Below are 18485 nucleotides of genomic sequence, written 5' to 3' on the forward strand. Positions count from 1 at the left end.
GTTATGAGGAGACAAAGCATATTCATTGGGAAACAGGTCAGCACAAAAGGCACAGACGTGCCCCACTAGGAGGAGGCAGATGAGCTGAAGTTTACAAGTGAAGTCATCTGAATTACCAAGCCTAACCCCTGAGGTTTTTGAGGACATCTGTAAAAGCCAAGTCAAGTCACTGCCACATCCTGTGATCAGAGCTGAGAGCACAGGAAATGTTACTATCAGTCATGCAGACCTGCATAAGGGCAACCTTTCACTTACTGAGGAGGCTTCAGAGTTCTGGTTCACACACAGCGCCCACATTCAAAACATCAATGTTGTAACACATTTTTGAAGAGTCTGATTTTTTAAATGCATAAATTGATTAGCCCCCTAAAAGTCTTTACACAATTTATATAGCCAATATTGGAAATTAGATGAAAATGAGATACTTTGGAGAGTGAATTATAAAATATAATAACAACTAAAAATAGTGAAAATGAGATTAACAACAAACTTCAAGATATAAAAAGGTTTATCAGAAAAGAAGATTGTGGGCGATTACGAATATGGAGTCGTTCAGAGTAGCCATACATCTGCAAACATTAACTGTATTTTCAGATCTTGCAACACTAAAAATATCTCTCTCTGTCTGGATATGACTCCTCAGAGAATACATTCACATTCTTCTTCCGTATGGCTTTGCTTGAAAAATTCCTATGCTTTACTTGAGAAATTTCTGAAATTCATTGTGTTCTAACATGAGTATCCTTTACTCCATCTCTGCGTCTCTGAAGCAATGCTTCCATGCTGTTGTGGACACCAGAAGCCCACTCAGCATGAGCCCACATCCAAAGCACAAGCCCAGCAGAAGCACTGCTAGGGAAGGGCAGCAACACCGTGGTGTAAGTGTCTTCATGTGGTGCCTTTCACATCATTATTTCCAAACCAAGCCGTAACATGGCTAGCTTCTTCAAGCTTGTATACCTACATTTTCATCATCAGGAAGAAATGCCAATGCAAACAAATGACCCGTTTTTGAACGGAAGATTCCTTGTTACCAGGTCATGGAGCCAATATACCTATCTAACATTTCTGGAAACATGCTGGGCTGAACAGAAAAAAAAAAAAAAAAAAGCAATATGATGACTTTTTAAAGTTTGTTCTTACAGGCCTTGATTGCCTAATTTTATGACTTGGTGATTCAATTTGAATCCATTTTATTCTGCAAAGTCCACAATCTACAAATAATAATTTATAAACTGCTTCATTTTTCTCCTGTTACTAAGACAGGATGTGTTAGACAGAATGTATTCTATAATTTTAGAATGCAGCAAGAAGGAGCATGGGTTGTATATAAGCGACTTAAAAATAAAAATAAATAAAAACTTTAAAAGTAGTGACAGTTCTTAAAGGACCATCTACTAACCACGGTGAAGCACGCACTAGTTCTGTCTCGGCAGCAAACTAACATCCATCGTCCTCAGCAGTCAAATCCAAATCCTGTACAGGAATACTTCCCCATTTGGTGTGCTTCATAATGCTGAACCAATTGCCATTACCACAAGCACTTTATATTCAGAAAGCTGCTAAGCCTACCAGCTTCTTGCCTTTTCTAAGGAATTGAGTGTTCTGAAGAAAGCATGGAGTGATGTATGCAGGGACAGCATTAGTACATGATTAACTAACTGGGCAACTGTGCTGGCTAGTTTTTATGTCAACCTGACACAGGCTGACACTCAGAGTCGTCTGAGAAGAGAGAACGTCAATCAAGGAAAATGAGCCTACCAGAATGGTCAGTGGAAAAGCCTGTGCGGCATTTTCTCGATTAATGATTGACGTGAGTGTGCCTGACCCACAGGGGTGGTAGGAGATGGCATAAGGAAGCATGGTGAGCAAGCCCTGAGAGCAGGCCAGTAAGCAGCACTTTTCCATGGCTTCTGCATAGGCTCCTGCCTCCAGGTTTCTCTCTCACTGTCTTAACTTTCCTGGATGAGGGAATACAAGCTGTTAGATAAAATAAACCCTTTCCTCTTCGAGTTTCATTTTGTCATCATGTTTTATCACAGCAATAGAAACCCTAACTGAAATAGAAATTAGTACTAGGAGCAGTGATGAAACAGACTATTGCAGGGGGCAAGGGCTGTGATGGCATTTAAACTTTGGGCTAGAAAAGCCATTGAGTTCTCAGAGCTCACTGTAGGTAGTACCCCTCCTGGGCTGGTGGTCCTGGATACTCTAAGAAAGTGGGCTGAGCAAGCCACGAGGAGCAAGACAGTGGGCAGCACTCTTCCATGTCCTCTTTGTCAGCTCTTGGTCTAGGTTCCTGTCCTGTTTGAGCTCTTGCCATGATTTCCCTGACTGTGAATTGGAACTGTAAGCTAAAATAAACTTTCTCCCCAATTTGCTTTTCATCAGTGGTTTGTCACAATATAAACACCAAGACAGCAAATATCCTTTCAATAACCAAAAATTCACTAATTCCATCCTCAGAATTTAGCTTTCCATCCATCTTTTTTTTATAAAATTATTTTTTTTATTTTTTGAGATTATAATCACATCATTTGAAATATAATCACATTTCTTCCTTTCTCATTCTCCCTCTAAACTCTTCATTGTACTCCTCCCTGCTTGCTTTCAAATTTGGGGCTTCATTTTTGTTAACTACTATTATATACATATATATTCCTAAATACACAAATACAATTTTCTCAATCCACTTAACGTTATTTGTATATGTATAATTTCAGGGCTGACCAAATCTTATCCAGCCTTCTTCCAACAGAAACTGTGGTCTTGGGGATTTGAGCTTCCAGATTTCACCAGTTAGGACTGTGTCTTTCCAAACTACAATTAGCACTGAATGAAGGAGTATTTGAACACAATTATAAATGAAAGCCAGAAACAGCATCAACAATTACAAAGATGCTGAGTCAAGAGGAATATTAGGCCCTGAAGGACTATAAAGAGGTAAGCTCTACCTTTCAGCACAATATAGCAAACTGAAAAACAAAGGAAAGAGAAATGAAAAGATATGTTGATAGCTTTCATTTATTAAATACGACACCCATTTTGGCACCTTGTGTTTTAGAAATACTACAGCACAAATAACTGCTGGAGCAGTTTAATGGAAGGAGTATATACTATGGATTCCATCCTAATGAAAGTAAATGAATTCATCAACTCCATAGGGGCTGTGGACAGTATTTTTATGAGATGGATGAGAAAAGGAATTGGGAAAACTGGAAGAAGAGAAGTAGGAAAAAACAGACTAAAAGAGAATGCATTCTCTGTAGTTTCTAAAAACACCTATGGGGCTTCTCACGCTTTTCATGCTTTTGTATTTAGAATACAATTATACTCTTAATTGAAGACTCCAGAGAGATTGTCTATATGAGCAATAACAATCAAGAGTTTTCATATGAAATATTAAATTCTATAATATGTACTTATTTGTCTTAAAGTAATCACAATAAAACTTCTTTCACAGTTTAACCTAGACTGGCCTCTACCTCATGATCCTCTGGTCTATACTACTATAGTATGTCACCAAACCGGCTACCATAAAGCTTTAGGGAGGGGGAGGGGTTCAACCAGGGTTTATCCTGTAGCCTTGGCTGTCCTGGAACTCACTGTGTAGACCAGGCTGGCCTCAAATTCACAGAGATCCACCTGCCTCTGCCTCCCAAGTGTTAAGATTAAAGGTGTGCACCACCATGCCCAGCCAACAATAAAACTTTATATGCTAACATGCCAATCTTGTAAAAAAATAACACACTTTCTAAAACAGAATAAAAAGCTGAGTGAGAAGAGCAGCACTGTCAGACCTCCGTTATACTCTGGGAATTGTTAAGCATACAACACTGTAGCTTGGCCTAGACCTCATTTTGACTTCATAAAAAAATAACACATAAACATTCTCAAGAAATCACTTTATTCTTCTGAATGTCTTAGAGAAGGAGGTAAAGAAAGAAAGGTATAGAGAAAATGAAGGCCAAAATATCAGAAACTTCATCATAATTTTATACGAATCTTTAAAAATCAAGTCAAATTTTTATAAAAATAAAAATAAAAATAAAAAAAATTAAAATCATCAGAAACGTTAGCACTACAAAAGATGGCAAAGTAAACAAGAATCGAAGTCTGTAAGGAACCTATAACCATAACATACTTACAAGAAAACTTTATATAAGGAAACCCAACTGAATGTAAATAAACCTTTCACTCTTTAAATTATATAATTATCATCTCTAAGGAATACACACAGAGAAATACATACATTCATGCACATATATATATACATATATACATATATCTATATTTGTGTATACAAATATGTATACACACACATACAGGCACTGGCACATAGATCCATAGTTACTTATGTTAACACTTGTGAAAAACTAGTATAAAGTACAACTGAATTAGATCATACCTATTTTTCCATGCCTTCAACAGTTACCCTAAATATAATACACGCACATTTTATTTAGAGTTCAAACTATGGCATTTACTAACAAAATGACAAATTAAGAGGTAAGATAACCAGTGAAAAAAACATGCCTTTTAACTTCATCCAAAAGACTGTTTTCAATATTTTCCTGTAAGTCACAGCATCGAGATATCAAAAGACTAGTAGAGCTATGTCAGAGACCCCACTTTGTGCCTTCCTAGAAGGGATTTATTCACTGAGTTTATCACAAGATACATTTCACTATGAGCTAGATCACTGCATTCATAACAGGGTGTAACCAACTACGGACTCATGAAATCTTCCTTTTCAGGTTTATTCAATTGTTAAATATATAGAGAACTGGAAGATTCAACAGATTCCTAGAGGAAAGAAGTCTACTAAATATAAAGGGGCTGAAATGAGTATAAGAGACCTCCCTTATCAGTGGACTGGGAGAGGGGTATGGGAGAAGGGCGGGAGGAGGAGGGGACGATGTAGGTGCTACAGCTGGGACGCATTACACTTTATTCACTTTGCGTCCCAGCTGTAGCCCCTGCATCGTCCCCTCCCACTCTCTCCTGCCCTCCTCCCATATCCCCCTCTCTCAATATTCTGATATAATTTTGAATCTTACTGTTATTAATCTTTAGACTATTTCAAGACCTTAAGTTTTTATTGCTTTTGTGACTTGGATTGTTTCCCCTCTAGTCAAACGAAGTATTTGACCAGATACACTGTTAAGTACCAGAGTGACTGATGGAGGCTGGGAAAGGAGTCCAGTCTAGTGATTCCCAGTGGATCCCAGACTGCCTGCATCACAGTCACCCTCTACACTGATAAATAATGAGGATTTCTGAGACACATATAACTCTACCTATCCAGTTTTGTATTTCACCAAAAATAACGGGAATTGGTAGGACGACTGTATGCATATGAAAAGTTAAGCACTTTGAATCATGGCCCTTTAAACAAGACACTTTGAATTGTAGCATTAAAATAGGGAGTAATAAAAAAAAAACATTAAACTGTATTATGCTCCAATGAATGGTTTGACTCAGTCTGAATACTTTCTTTCTCTGGGCCTGAGTCGTCTCATCTGTCGTATGAGAAGGATAGATGTGACAATCTCCAGAAAGCCTTACTACTCAGTTCTTCTTAAAATTATCTTTTTGTAAAAATAAATAAATAATTAAAATATAAAACAATAAATAATTTTTTTAAAAAGAAGAGCAAAGTCTAATAGACCATTTTTCACTGAAGAAGCCATGCTTGCAACTAAATAAAAGCATCCTTTTAAATTAATGTTTGTGTGAAATTATAAAGTGTCTTTTGGTCTCATTAAATTATGGTCAATTTTTTAATATTCTTTTCAGTGTTAGAAAGATGTCAAGAGTCTTGTTTAATTTAATATTATCACACATAATTTCTTATTTTTTTAAAGACTGTAAATGTTTTTATTTCCTCTGATGAGGGGATGAGATGAGAGCCATTCCCAAGCTTTTCTAGCCCTTTCTGAACTCTCACTGTCTGGTTCAACTCAGCGTGTTTCTGGTCTAAACTTCTCTCCAAGCTGAGCTTCCCTTGGTTTCTGACTGAATCTCTCTGCTTGGTCTCAAAATAATTCTGGCAATATGTTTTAATCTTCTAGCCCTTTATCATTCTCTGGTTCATTCTGTCTTCACCTGTATATAGCTTGTTCTCTCTGCAACCTGTCTCTGTAAAACTGTCCTGGTAAGAAACTCTTAGTTAAAAAAAAAAAGCTTTGTGATTTCTTATTTTATTCTTAACAAAATTAGTTCTTGTCCCAGAAAAGAAAGTGTCATGAAATGTTAAGCAATCTATATATTCTGTATTCTTCTGGGAAAACAAAGACACAGATGCTTATAAAGCCTACTGCATAATTTGTAGTTGACACAGTCAATATCATTGCGGAATAATTTTGACTTAATCTCTTTACTAGATTAATCAGTTCTCAGGAAAGGAAACTGTTGGTATCAGTTGGTAAAAACTCATATAAGAATAGACATTATCTGGCAATGTTGCAAAGAATAAATAAAGTTTACTTTAAGTGTGCGTTATAAAAATTAATAAAAGTGAAAAGATATTTCAGATGACAGTATTTTTTCATACTTTGGAGTTAAATTACTTCCAATGCTTCATATAAAGTATTCATGTTAAACTACAAGCTAGAGTAATGTTCAGAATTCTCACCAAAATCTCAGTGTCTGTGGCCTGCTCTTGAATTATGTTAATTGCTTTTGTCAGATCTTCTTCTCCTTCTGGAATGCTGAAATTGTCATCTGGTATCTAGAGAAGGACAGGAAGAATGGGCAGAAATGTCAAGTGACATACAGCAATCCCCCTAATATGAGGAACACATTCTCAGAAATCCTGCAGATGCTTCAAACTGTGGTTAGACTTCAACCTTACATATACTATTGTTTCCATATAAGCATACAATAATGTTTAATTTATAAACTAGACACAATAAGAAACTAGTAATGATGATAATAGTAACATAACAATCATAACTACAGCCTACAGTAAAGTCATTTAAAATTTATTCTTTATCTGTGGAGTTTTCAAGACGAATTTTTGGACTATAGTTGACCATGCATAACTAACCCAGAAATAGGGTACAATATTGGGCAGGTCTCATGCACTGAGGAAGTAAACTGTACAACTAAACAAAGCATCATTTTTAATTAATGCTGACATGGAAACATAAGGGAACATATCTACATTCAGCTTCAGAAATTTTCTTTCTAAACTTAATCTTCCAAGAAATATAATCTATCCAGGAACAGTAGTGCATGCCTATAATCCCAGCACTCAGAGAAGCAAAGGCAGATGGATCTTTGAGAGTTCAAGGCCAGCCTCGTGTACAAAGAGAGTGCTGGACAGCCAAGGCTACACAGAGCAAGTCTGTCTCAAAGAAAAAAAGAAAAAAGAGAGAGAGAAAGAAGTAAAGACAGAGAAAGAGAGAGAGAGAAAGAAGGAAGGAAGGAAGGAAAGAAAGAAAGAAAGAAAGAAAGAAAGAAAGAAAGAAAGAAAGAAAGAAAGAAAGGGAAATATAACCCACGTAGGACACTGTATGATTTTAGAGATCCATTAAGTATCCATTAAATAACTAACGAGCCTCTTGCCTGTCCAGGCCGCAGGCCACCAGGCTTGCTTCCACACATTCAGTTTCTGACATCTAAAAGTGACTTTATATCCAAGTCTCAGAAGTAATGGCAGATTTTGGTGAGAACAATGAATTAAAGAAAAATGCTGAGACAGGAGCATGCTTTGCAGAGCTAAAGTTAGGGTAGAAGAAACAGAGGCCTGAGCTCCAACCGGTGCTAGCAATCTGGCAATTCCTGTCAAGAACAAACCGCATGATGAAAAAAGTTCCAGTATGGAATGACCATCTATGGAGCCATAGACAAGGGAGTGACAGGAGCTGAATCTAAAGAATGATGATGGTTACTGAAACAGGCAGGTCCCCCCCCCACCAAGTATAGACAGCACTCATAAGAAGCCAATAGCTAACTTCTACTCAAAAATTAGTTTATCTTAAATAAAGTTCTTATATGTTCCAAAAAACAACACAAACCATTCACAGGAATGGCTACAGTGAATTCCCTAAGATGCAAAATTAACAAGTTACCTCTTCGTATTCACAGTCATCTTCCGATACTTCAGTTATGGAGACATCTGAGTAGTTTGTCAAGTTTAAATGCAAAATAGTGGAATAATGTTATTATATTAACATTACTTGACCTCAAATACAGTAATAGATCTAATTACCTAAATATGAAATTTTTAAGTACATATAATTCTATTTCAACCTTTTTCTCCACAAGGCCTATACATTTAGATATAAATTATTTCAATTAGTATTTTTATACCATTAAGTTTATGAAAAACTACATTTATATCTGTTCATACGAATATTACTTTGTAATTTCCAGTTTGATTCTAAGAATATTTACAAGATTGAAGATATCGCTAAGATAACCTGAGTCAGAAAGAGGGCTTGGGTCCTCGGTGGGCAGAGTGACGGCCATGCAAGCATGAGGACACAAGTGCAGAGACCCACAAGCCACGTGAAAGCAGTCAGGATGGGAGACTCAAAGACAGACTAGCCAGCAGAGCAGCAGCGAACAACAGTCACCCTCTCCTGGAAGGTGGGAAGTGGGGACAAATGCCTAAGGTTGTTCTTGATCTCCATCCATAGCCTGAATTATGCCTGAACGTACACACCGGAACACACATACAAACACATTTGCACACATTCATTCACATAAAGATAAATAAGAAAATAGTTCAATGTTCTAATTATCTGAAGAAAAACTGAATTTTCAAAAGCTTCTAAGTAATCATAATGTAATATGACTTTATTTGGTTAAAAGTATTGTTAGTGAATAATACAACAGGCACACCAATATTTAAAAATAGGTGGAAAATATTGATGCTTACATGAATAATACTTAAATCCCTACTTTTGAAAGACCTAGGATTCTAATTAAGCTGTTTATAGTAAAGTTTCCCTATCTTATAGCATATATAAACTAACATAGCACTCAATTAAGTATTGTATGAATGCCTAAAGTATTAAGGTACACAAAATTATTCCAACGACAAGTTCTAGAAGTGCTTCTGTGAGAAATTTAAAAGCTGTATTGCTCTACTAACAAATGAAAATTTTAACATAACATTCCATTAAAGGAAATAATAATAAATGCCCACAACAGCCTCAGGAGCATGATTTTTTTTTCCAGTTGGCTGGTTGCCTACATTTTAGCATTATTACTCTGAATTGACTTTCTAAGCTTAAATACTGTGAATTAGACACTTGAGTATACAGTAATAGTTACTAAAGTCAAAGATGAGATTAGTCCATTTTATTTTGTTTCTTTTTGTATTAACACTTTATGTCTGAAATATATATACGACAAGTTCTGTTATTTGTAACAAAAATAGATAATACACAACATTTAATAAGAAGTTGGCATAGATCTACCTATATCCCATTTACTAAGACATTTACTCCCCATCTTGTTTCAGTCTGGAACTATTATCTCCATTTTTACAAGTCAAAATTAAAAAATACACTTACACTTTAGTTTTGTGAAGGGTGATAAATACAGTGCATTTTTCTACATGTAGACATCCAGTTAGACCAGCACCATTTGTTGAAGATGCTATCTTTTTCCACTGTATGGTTTGACTTCTTTGTCAAAAATCAAGTATCTGTAGGTGTGTGGGTTTATTTCTGTGTCTTCTATTTGATTCCATTTATCTTCTAGTCTGTTTCTCTGCCAGTACCTTGCAGTTTTTAATTACTGTTGCTCTACAGTACAGCTTGAGATCAGGGATGGCGATACCTCCAGGAGATTTATTGTTTTAACAATTCTGGGTTTTTTGTTTTTGTTTTATGAAATTGAGAATTGTTCTTTCAAGTTCTGTAAAGAATTGTGTTGACATTTTGATGGGAATTGCATTGAATCTGCAGATTGCTTTTGGTAGGATGGCCATTTTGGATACAGCCTTGCCAGGCCACAGAGAAAAACAATGCAGCCAGTCCTAATGAGACCTGATAGGTTAGGGTCAGACAGAAGGGGAGGAAGACCTCCCCTATCAGTAGACTAGGGGAGGGGCTTAGGGAGAGAAGAGGGAAGGAGAGTGAGATTGGGAGGAGATGAGGGAGGGGGCTACAGCCAGTATACAAAGTGAATAAATTGTAATAAATAATAAATATAGAAGAATTTAAAAAAAAAAAACCTATAAGATACAACTTTCAAGACCTTGGACCGAAGTTGGGAATCAGGCCCAGATTTCAGCTTTGCGATATTGCAGCCTCTTCATGGTCTGCAGGGATTCTTGTTCTGAGTAAACACTAGGTATGTTTGCCACTTGTCTCTCATGGGATTCTAATCCTCTAAATAATAACCTTCACTGTCTGCCTATTCATTTCACTCATATGAGACCCTCAACTCGAATTCACCTATGACCAATTCCCAGGTACCAGACTTTTGCCAAACAGTCAATATTCTGTGATCAGAGAGTTTCTCTCTCAATAATATGGTGAAAAGTAATTAGGCTTAAAAATAATCAAAGATTAAGCAACAACTATACACAGATTGTGTATGCATAAAATCTGTTTCATAACTTCAGCGTATGCACATTAAATACTCTAAGGAGAGTCATGACTGCTTGTGCTGGTTATCTAATGCTGCAAAACTATTCCCAATAGCATTTTCTTCCTCCTCCTGTAATACCTTGCTAGCTATGCCTTAGGGAGCACCAAGCTACTGGCTTTATACCTTTAAGTTACTTTTTCCTTTACCAATTTTAAGTCCTCTGAATAACTGTGTAATCCAAGTTCCACAGCCGCTTTGATATTTAGGATAGCACCTCAGTTACCACACTCAGTGTTTACTATATATTGGTACATAACAAATTTCCAACAGCATATGGCTTAAAAGAACAATAAGCAAACACTGCTTAATGCAGTATAGAAGAACCTGGAAGACAGTAAGCCAAGCAAAAATGAATCAAAGACACAAAGAAACACATAGAATCTCACTTATATCTGGAAACCACAAATTGTTCAACTTAAAGAAACATAAAGTCCCCTGCCCCTAGAGGCATTGCAGGTATGGATGCTGTGTCATGAGAGCAGAAGAGCTGGCCCTGTCCCTCACCTGAGCAGCATAGTAGAGCTGTGAGCCAGCCCCAAGGGAATGAGAATGGAAGAGCTTGGGCAGTGTGGGAGAAGAGATGCCCTCCTCCCCTCCTTCATCCCTTGCCAACGATGGAGGTGAGAGAGCAGGGTCATGAGGGTGAGAGAACTGGAAATATCCACGTCCCTCTCTGGCTGCAACACTTGGAAGAGCAGGCCCTGCATCTTCTGGGCATCAGATTAGAGCTGGCCCTAGTTGTGGGGATGAGGGGAGAATGTTTCAGGTTGAGATAGAAGAGCAGGAGTCTGGCCAGCTCAGATACCCCTCAGGCCCATATCCAGTGTTTTAAATCGGCCTACCCCAACATCTACCCCATTGATGAAATGCTGGAGTGCATGAAGGGGACAGTCCTATAGAATCAAAGCTACAGGCTCTCCATGACACAGGGCAACAGGTATCCCACTGAGGTTCCAATATTGATAAAGTAACAGAAGCCAGAGGCCTCTACCAGACCAACAAGCCATTACAATTAACATTTGCAAGCAAAAATGTGTAGACAAATGGGTATACTGTGAAACACAATGTGACACACTACAGCTTCCGCAGTAAGATTTTTTTCTCTTTTGGGATCAGGGGGCTGCAAGGGTAGAAGGCAGGTAAGAAGGGAGAGATGATTGGGACTGGGGTGCATGATGTGAAACTCACAAAGAACCGATAAAAAGTTTAAAGAAAGAAACAAACAAACACAAAGTAGAAGATAGTTACCCCAGGTTAAGGGTGGAGAAAATGCAGAGATATTGATCAAAGAGAACACATTTCCAATTAGAAAGTAAGTCTGGAAGCACAGCATGAGGGCTGTGTGGCAATAATGAGTCATATATTTGACATTTTTCAAAGAGCATAGACTTTCAGTAGTTTCACTGCACCAAGTGAAGAGCCCCTCAAAAAAGGAAAATCTGAGCTAACATATGATCCAGCTTAACATTCTTGAATATAAATCCAAAGGGACTGAAGTCAACATACATGGAAATCCCTATACAGCTGTGTTCCCTGTCTATCTGTTCACAAGAGCCAAAACACAGACACAGCTTAGATGTCTGTTAACATGAACTGATAAAGAAAATGTGGCAAGCATATGTACACAACAGAATTCTGTCTAGTTATAAAGAAGAAAAATATGTCACATGCAGGAAAATGGAAACAAAAATCATCACATTAAGACTCAGAAGGACAAATGCTGCATGTTTTCTTTCATATGAGAAATCCCCATATATTATATTAATATATTCATATCATATACATGATAACAAAATAGATAGTATCAGAGTGAGATCAGTGAAATATGGAAGGATGGACCTAGAGAGGGTGATACAATAAGGACTATAAAACAAGGTGCATGATATAAATGTATAAAATGTCAACTTATTTGTTTGCTAACTAAAGCAACCATTTTTAAAACATAACCATATAAGGTAAATATATTGTGTTAGTTATTTTTCTGTTACTGTGATAAAACACCATGACCAAGGCAACTAACAGAAGAAAGTACTTTGTAGACATAAGTTTATTATGTAATTCAAATGCTGATTTCTGTGCCCCCCCAAACCTGGTTGCAATACTTGTTCTAAAAAAAATCTGTCTCACTGTTGTGTAAACACTGCTCCCCTGATATGCCAATGAAGCAGATCACAGCTCATTGTTTAAGATGAGAGGACAAATGTAAGCCATTCTAAATCTCCCTCCAGTTCTAGATTTGCATTTTCTGAGGCTGAGCTGGGGGACAATAGCCCCTTCTGAGAAGTGGCTATTCCAAGGTGATTTCAATAGCACCGCTTGTCAGTCTCCGGAAAATAAAGACGTTCTTCCCACTTGTACAGAATAAATTAAAAAACAAAGCAAATATTCCAAAATCCTCTGCAGAGACTTTAACATTACAAATAAGCACACTCTGCCTCTAAGAGGGCTTGATGCCACAGGTGGGTTGTTATCAAGGTGATATAAAGATGAAAGTGTGACTTGTTCTCAGAAAATTGGCTATGTCAGATAACTCTCGGAACTCCTTTCCAGCAAATATTCTAGGCAATAACTTTTAATTATGAAGAACATATTGCCTCCTCACAATAAAAAGCAGATTATAACAAAAATATCATTTTATAAAGCATGGCACTGTTTCCAATGGACTGTAATAATGCTTATTTTCAAAATGACACTTTGAGACTAAATGTCTCAATCATCTCTAAGATTAAAATTAAAAAATTGAAATTAAGAGACTCCTAGGGAATCACATGACTATAAATGACAAGTTTCTTGAGCACAATGCTAATAATTTTCTGTGATATCATACTGTTTCTATACTGGCACAATAAGAATGTGGGGCTTATTAATATCTTAGATATATAAATATGAAATTTGTTTTCAATATCCTGGGTAATGAACTCACATATTTGTTTTCCAACTCACAGTGGCTCCTTACTAGCATCTAGATTAAATCATTTAAATAGCTCAATGTGAGGACCACGGAGGAAAGAGAAGTATAAAACAGCTAGAGGCTACACAGCTGATCATTAATCTAACTGAGGCCAAAGGATTAAGAAGAAATATCAGATACAGAACAAAGCACCCAACAGAGGAGCTGATACACTCTGTGACTGATATCTTTAAGTATCCACAACATGATGTGTACAGAAAAGCTTTCCAGAACAATTCATCTCACATGCAGTGTTACAGTGTTCTTGAAAAGCTTTGGCATGGGTATTTGTATGCATCTGTTGTCTGGATAGCTAGCAACACATGGCCAAATGCAAAGCTAATCCTAAATGATTCTGTGGCAACTTACAAACATGCACGCAGAACTCAGTGAATGTGGAAAGTGGAGGAGAAAGGAAAAAGGAAGTAAGAATAGACACAGCAGTGCAATACATGCCGAGGGTCTTAACCACACACCTCTCCATTGCTGGGCTAAAGACGGCCTTGAGGCCAGGTGCCAACTCACGATCCACCCAGTGAAAACAGACAACCTGCCCAGCACAGGAACGTGTTCCATTCCAAAGCCCTGAAGGACCTCATAGAGAGAATGCACTGTGTTCAGACACTGATCCCGCTGACGCTTGGGACAGCCTGAGAGCAGAAATGAAGAAGAATCTAGTGGAGCATCACATGTGAAAAGGTTTTGCAAAGCGTTTCTCTAACAGGCAGTCTTGCAAGGGTGCAAAGGGGTTAGTCATGGACCATTGTACGAAAAAAAGAAATTAACTCTTCACTGTTTCCACTTTCACTGAACAACTTTCTTTCTTTTTTCCTGATCTCTCAGGAGATCCTGTGTTCTAGGAAACATCTCAACTGTTAAACTCTCCATGGTTTGCAGGCAGGGCTGCTTTCCACTGGGGAAAATAAGTGAGCATATGGTCTTTGAGCTGTTCAAAGGTCTCTACCCACTGTCTGCCTACTATTGCTTCAAAGAATAGAATAACGGTAATGTTGAACTCCAGCTCCAAGTCTTGTCTTCCACCTCTTCTGGTTGGTGCCCTCAGTTCTGGCTCCTGCCAAGCCTCATTCTACAGCCATCCTTGTCCTTCTCTCTTGCCCTGCCTACATCCACAGCACCTCCCACTTACAGGCCAGATTCTGTCTCCTAGAGTGAGTGTCTAGTCAAAGGCTGCAGCTCCCACTCTGCCACATATTAACATGTGAAAGAATTTAGGGATTTGAGAGTTTTACAGTATGCGACACTCCCTGACACTTAGTCACAGAGGAGCAAATCCTAATCTCTAAAGTATTTTCTGATGGCATCTAGTAGAAGAAAGGACACTGTTTATACTGCAGACACTCCCAAGTGTTATAGAGCACTGACACTATCACAGAAGATACACATCAAGACCAGATGCAGATGCGTCAGAGGGACATTTAGCTGGAAAGAGATGACAGCCTGAGTGGGTCACAAGTGTGTTCTTCTGCAAATCAGCCACAGGCACTAATCAGTGAACAATTTGCAACTCTAAGCAATAAACAAACTTCTTCACATGCGAGATTCTTCCACTGACACTCATAGGTAGCAACTGCCGCCAGCAGCTTCTTTAGGAAGAACCAGAACAAAACCACACTAATTATGCTTTCCAGTGCTACTGCAGACAGAAATCACTTTGTATTCTTTTCTATCTATTCTTTTCTATCAATGCTCATAGAAGCAATAAAAAAAAAAAAATCTAGCCTGGATACTCCCTCATTAACATTTATTTACCAAAGTGAAAAGGTACTATACATAGCAGGCATTGATGTCATCTTCCCTCTCTTAGGAATACCAGATTAAACAAAGTTAACTGAGAAATACAGCTAAGAGATGGCAAATAATTGGCATGCCTGTTATCACATTCCCACTGCTGTTTACTTCTGGCAGTCTTTACCAACAAGTCTTCATGAGTCCTCTGAATTATTAGCACCATATTCACGAAGTTACCAGTAACTCAACAGACTTGGCAAGAATGGAAAGCTACTGGCCACTCTAGTACTAGGCAGCTATAAGACATCTTCTGCTCGGAGCTGAAATAACTGTCAGTCAGCATGTAAACTGTAGAGTTCTCATGGTGCATGGCAGCACACGGGTCTTTCCAATTTGTAAGCTAGGAGACGCAAAGACAGGAGATCTATACACAATTCTTCTATGTGAACATTTCTGTTGAAACAAAGCCTTGCTATAGAGTTTCTCCTAGTGTAGAAATAGCACTCCTCCTCCTTTATTCAGCACTCTGAGGGCTGGACTGTGGGCATGTGCCAGCATGCCCGACGGCGTCAGAAAATGTAATGGCTACAAGTCAAGATATTTGTCTCTAAGTTTACTACTCCAGTGATAGTCTTCAGACGTGTAGCGACTTGGGAGCTTATTAGCCACAAAGCAGCTCAGTATTCACCTGGATTTACTGCATTCAACTAGTCATTTACCCATACAGGTGTGAATCACTAAAGTTAACACAGACCACAGGACACAGTCCAAAACAGCAGTTCTTTCTGAACAGCCCATGACATTAATACAAGTAATACTGAGCATTCTGGATTTTGTAATATGGCTGTTGGTCTAAAATCTACATTCAAGTTGTCAACTCTACTTATGTGAATAAATGTAAGATAACTTCTAGTATCTAAACACACATTTTCTGATGACAATTGGACATATATCAGTTGAGGAATTAGTAATTAAATATTTTACGAATATATTTCATAGTCATATAAAATTTCAGAATACATCATTTTATGAACTCAGAAATATATTATCTTGAGAAACTTTTAAAGAAAGGAAGAAATAAAGGAAGGGAAGGACAGATACCTATAAATCCATTATCTCAGCTACCTCTATTCAGTTACTCAATTACCTTTTGTTTTTTGGTTTTGATTTTACAAAATAACAAAATGTTAAAAATAAACAGTAATATAAAGCAATAAAGATAGGATTTGTATTTAAGTTAAAGTTAACAGTGGAGCTTTTTTTCCTAACATCTTAGTGAGGCTGCTGTGGTCATCGCCACTCTGTGAGCTTTGACATGCCCCCCAAGGATGACAAAAAGAAGGATACCAGAAGTCAGCCAAAAAAGACAGAGACTCAGTAAATAAGTCTGGTGGCAAGGACAAAAAGAACTGGTCCAAAGGTCAAGTTCAGGACAAGCTCAACAATCTAGTCCTGTTTGACAGAGCCACATACAACAAAGTATGTAAAGACGTTCCCAATTCTAAGTTTATTGCTCCAGCTGCGGTCTTTGAGAGACTGAAGAGTTGTGGCTCCTTGGCCAGGGCAGCCCTTCAGGAGCTACTTAGTAAAGGACTTCTCAAGCTGGCTTCAAAGCACAGAGCCCAAGTAATTTACACCAGAGACACAAAGCGTGGAGATGCTCCAGCTGCTGAAGATGCATGAACAGGTTCAATCAGCTATGCATTTGGAAAAAGAAAACTTTTATTAAATAATAATAATAAAAAAATCTAATGGTGAAAATTTCTCCTGCAGTGAGGCGCTTCCTAGACAACAGGCATGTCAGATGGGACACCAGTCTAATGTAACAGCCTTCGTGCAGGGTGACTCTGGGACCCTTGATTTTGCAGCTGTGGATACTGGGTCTGTATCCAGGGCTGAAGATGCTGCACAGCCTACCTTACCTGCACTCAGCCATGAGAAACTGCTTTTGGGACCGTGGGCACCTTAAAGGAGGCACAGCCTACAATGCTAAATTCTCACTGTTGTAATACCCAGAAAAACAGAATAGTTAAACAGCAGCCAGGAAGTGAAGACAGGCATATAAACCCTCGATGCTTCCCTTCCCTAAAGGATGCATTCCATTTTCCTCTTTTGGAAAAAGCTTCAGTTTTGACAAGTAACACGAAAATCAATTAACCTTCAGCTCCTTTAACACAAGCACATCCCAGCCTACATCTAACAACTGAAATTGGGAACCAACTTCACCAGCAAGCCCCAGTCACTGCTGCAACTAAAACTTCTCCAAACTATGACTTTAAAAGTATCACTGGCAACCACCACCAGACTTTCTGTTTGAGTCTGGTAGACACCTACTTGCCCCAGGATATTTTATAAAATTATAAGTATTTCCCTAACAAGAGGCTCCACAAGGAATTCATTTAGACTTTTAAATGCTGTGTTGATGGCAAAGATAAGAGCCAAGTCACTTCTGCTGCCAGTTCACCTTGTAGAAGTTGAAATCACAGAGGCACTTACAACATGAAGCCCTTCACAAGAGAAGAGCCACTGCTAACAACCAACACGTACCAAGGATTATTGCAGCCTTGAGATCTTTTTCTTGAACACCCTCCCTGGGCCATACCAAAAACCCAAGGCCTGTATTAACAGAAGCATTTTCCACATCATCCCAATTTGTTTCTCTGTTAACAGGATGAAGCACTGACCTTGTGGTTAGAGGAATGGTTTTATTTACACTCAACTATGGGAATCCAAGGCAGGAAAGAAAAGCAAGAGCATGAACCATGGAGGAACACTGCTTGTAGGGTTGCTTCTCTGGCTTGCTCAGCCACCTTCCTAATACAGCCTAGCCCCACAGGCCTAGGGATGGCACCACCCACATTGGGATGTGCCCACCTGAATCAATTAGCAATCAAGAAAATTCCTGCCAGGACTCAGGAGGTGGAGCAGGGAATTATCTGTGAGTTTGAGGCCAGTCTGGTCTACAGAGTGAGTTCCAGGACAGCTAGAGCTACAAAGAGAAACCCTGTCTCAAAAAAAGAAAAAGAAAGGAAGGAAGGAGGGAGATAGAGAGAGAGAGAGAGAGAGAGAGAGAGAGAGAAAGAAAGAAAGAAAGAAAGACAAAGAGAACAAAAGAGAGGAAGGAAGAAGGAAGGAAGGAAGGAAGGAAGGAAGGAAGGAAGGAAGGAAGGAA

General features: G+C 38.3%; 1 protein-coding gene and 1 pseudogene across 3 annotated transcripts in view; one reads left to right on the forward strand and one right to left on the reverse strand.

Annotated features, from left to right (window-relative positions):
• Spag16 (sperm associated antigen 16) overlaps window positions 1-18485 on the reverse strand; it is a 912250-nt gene that overhangs the window by 889937 nt on the left and 3828 nt on the right. For all 3 annotated transcript variants that reach the window (XM_055617071.1, XM_055617070.1, XM_055617072.1), the window contains exons 2-3: window positions 8079-8125; window positions 6638-6733 (exon numbers count right to left, since the gene is read on the reverse strand). In XM_055617071.1, the coding sequence (XP_055473046.1) occupies window positions 6638-6733; window positions 8079-8125 (143 nt within the window). The remainder of the gene's footprint in view (window positions 1-6637; window positions 6734-8078; window positions 8126-18485) is intronic.
• Window positions 16629-16996, forward strand: LOC129684006 (40S ribosomal protein S25-like; annotated as a pseudogene).

The sequence above is a fragment of the Psammomys obesus genome, unplaced genomic scaffold (genome assembly GCF_907164565.1).
Source record: "Psammomys obesus unplaced genomic scaffold, mPsaObe1.curated_primary_1811, whole genome shotgun sequence".
NCBI classification, from domain to species: Eukaryota; Metazoa; Chordata; class Mammalia; order Rodentia; family Muridae; genus Psammomys; species Psammomys obesus.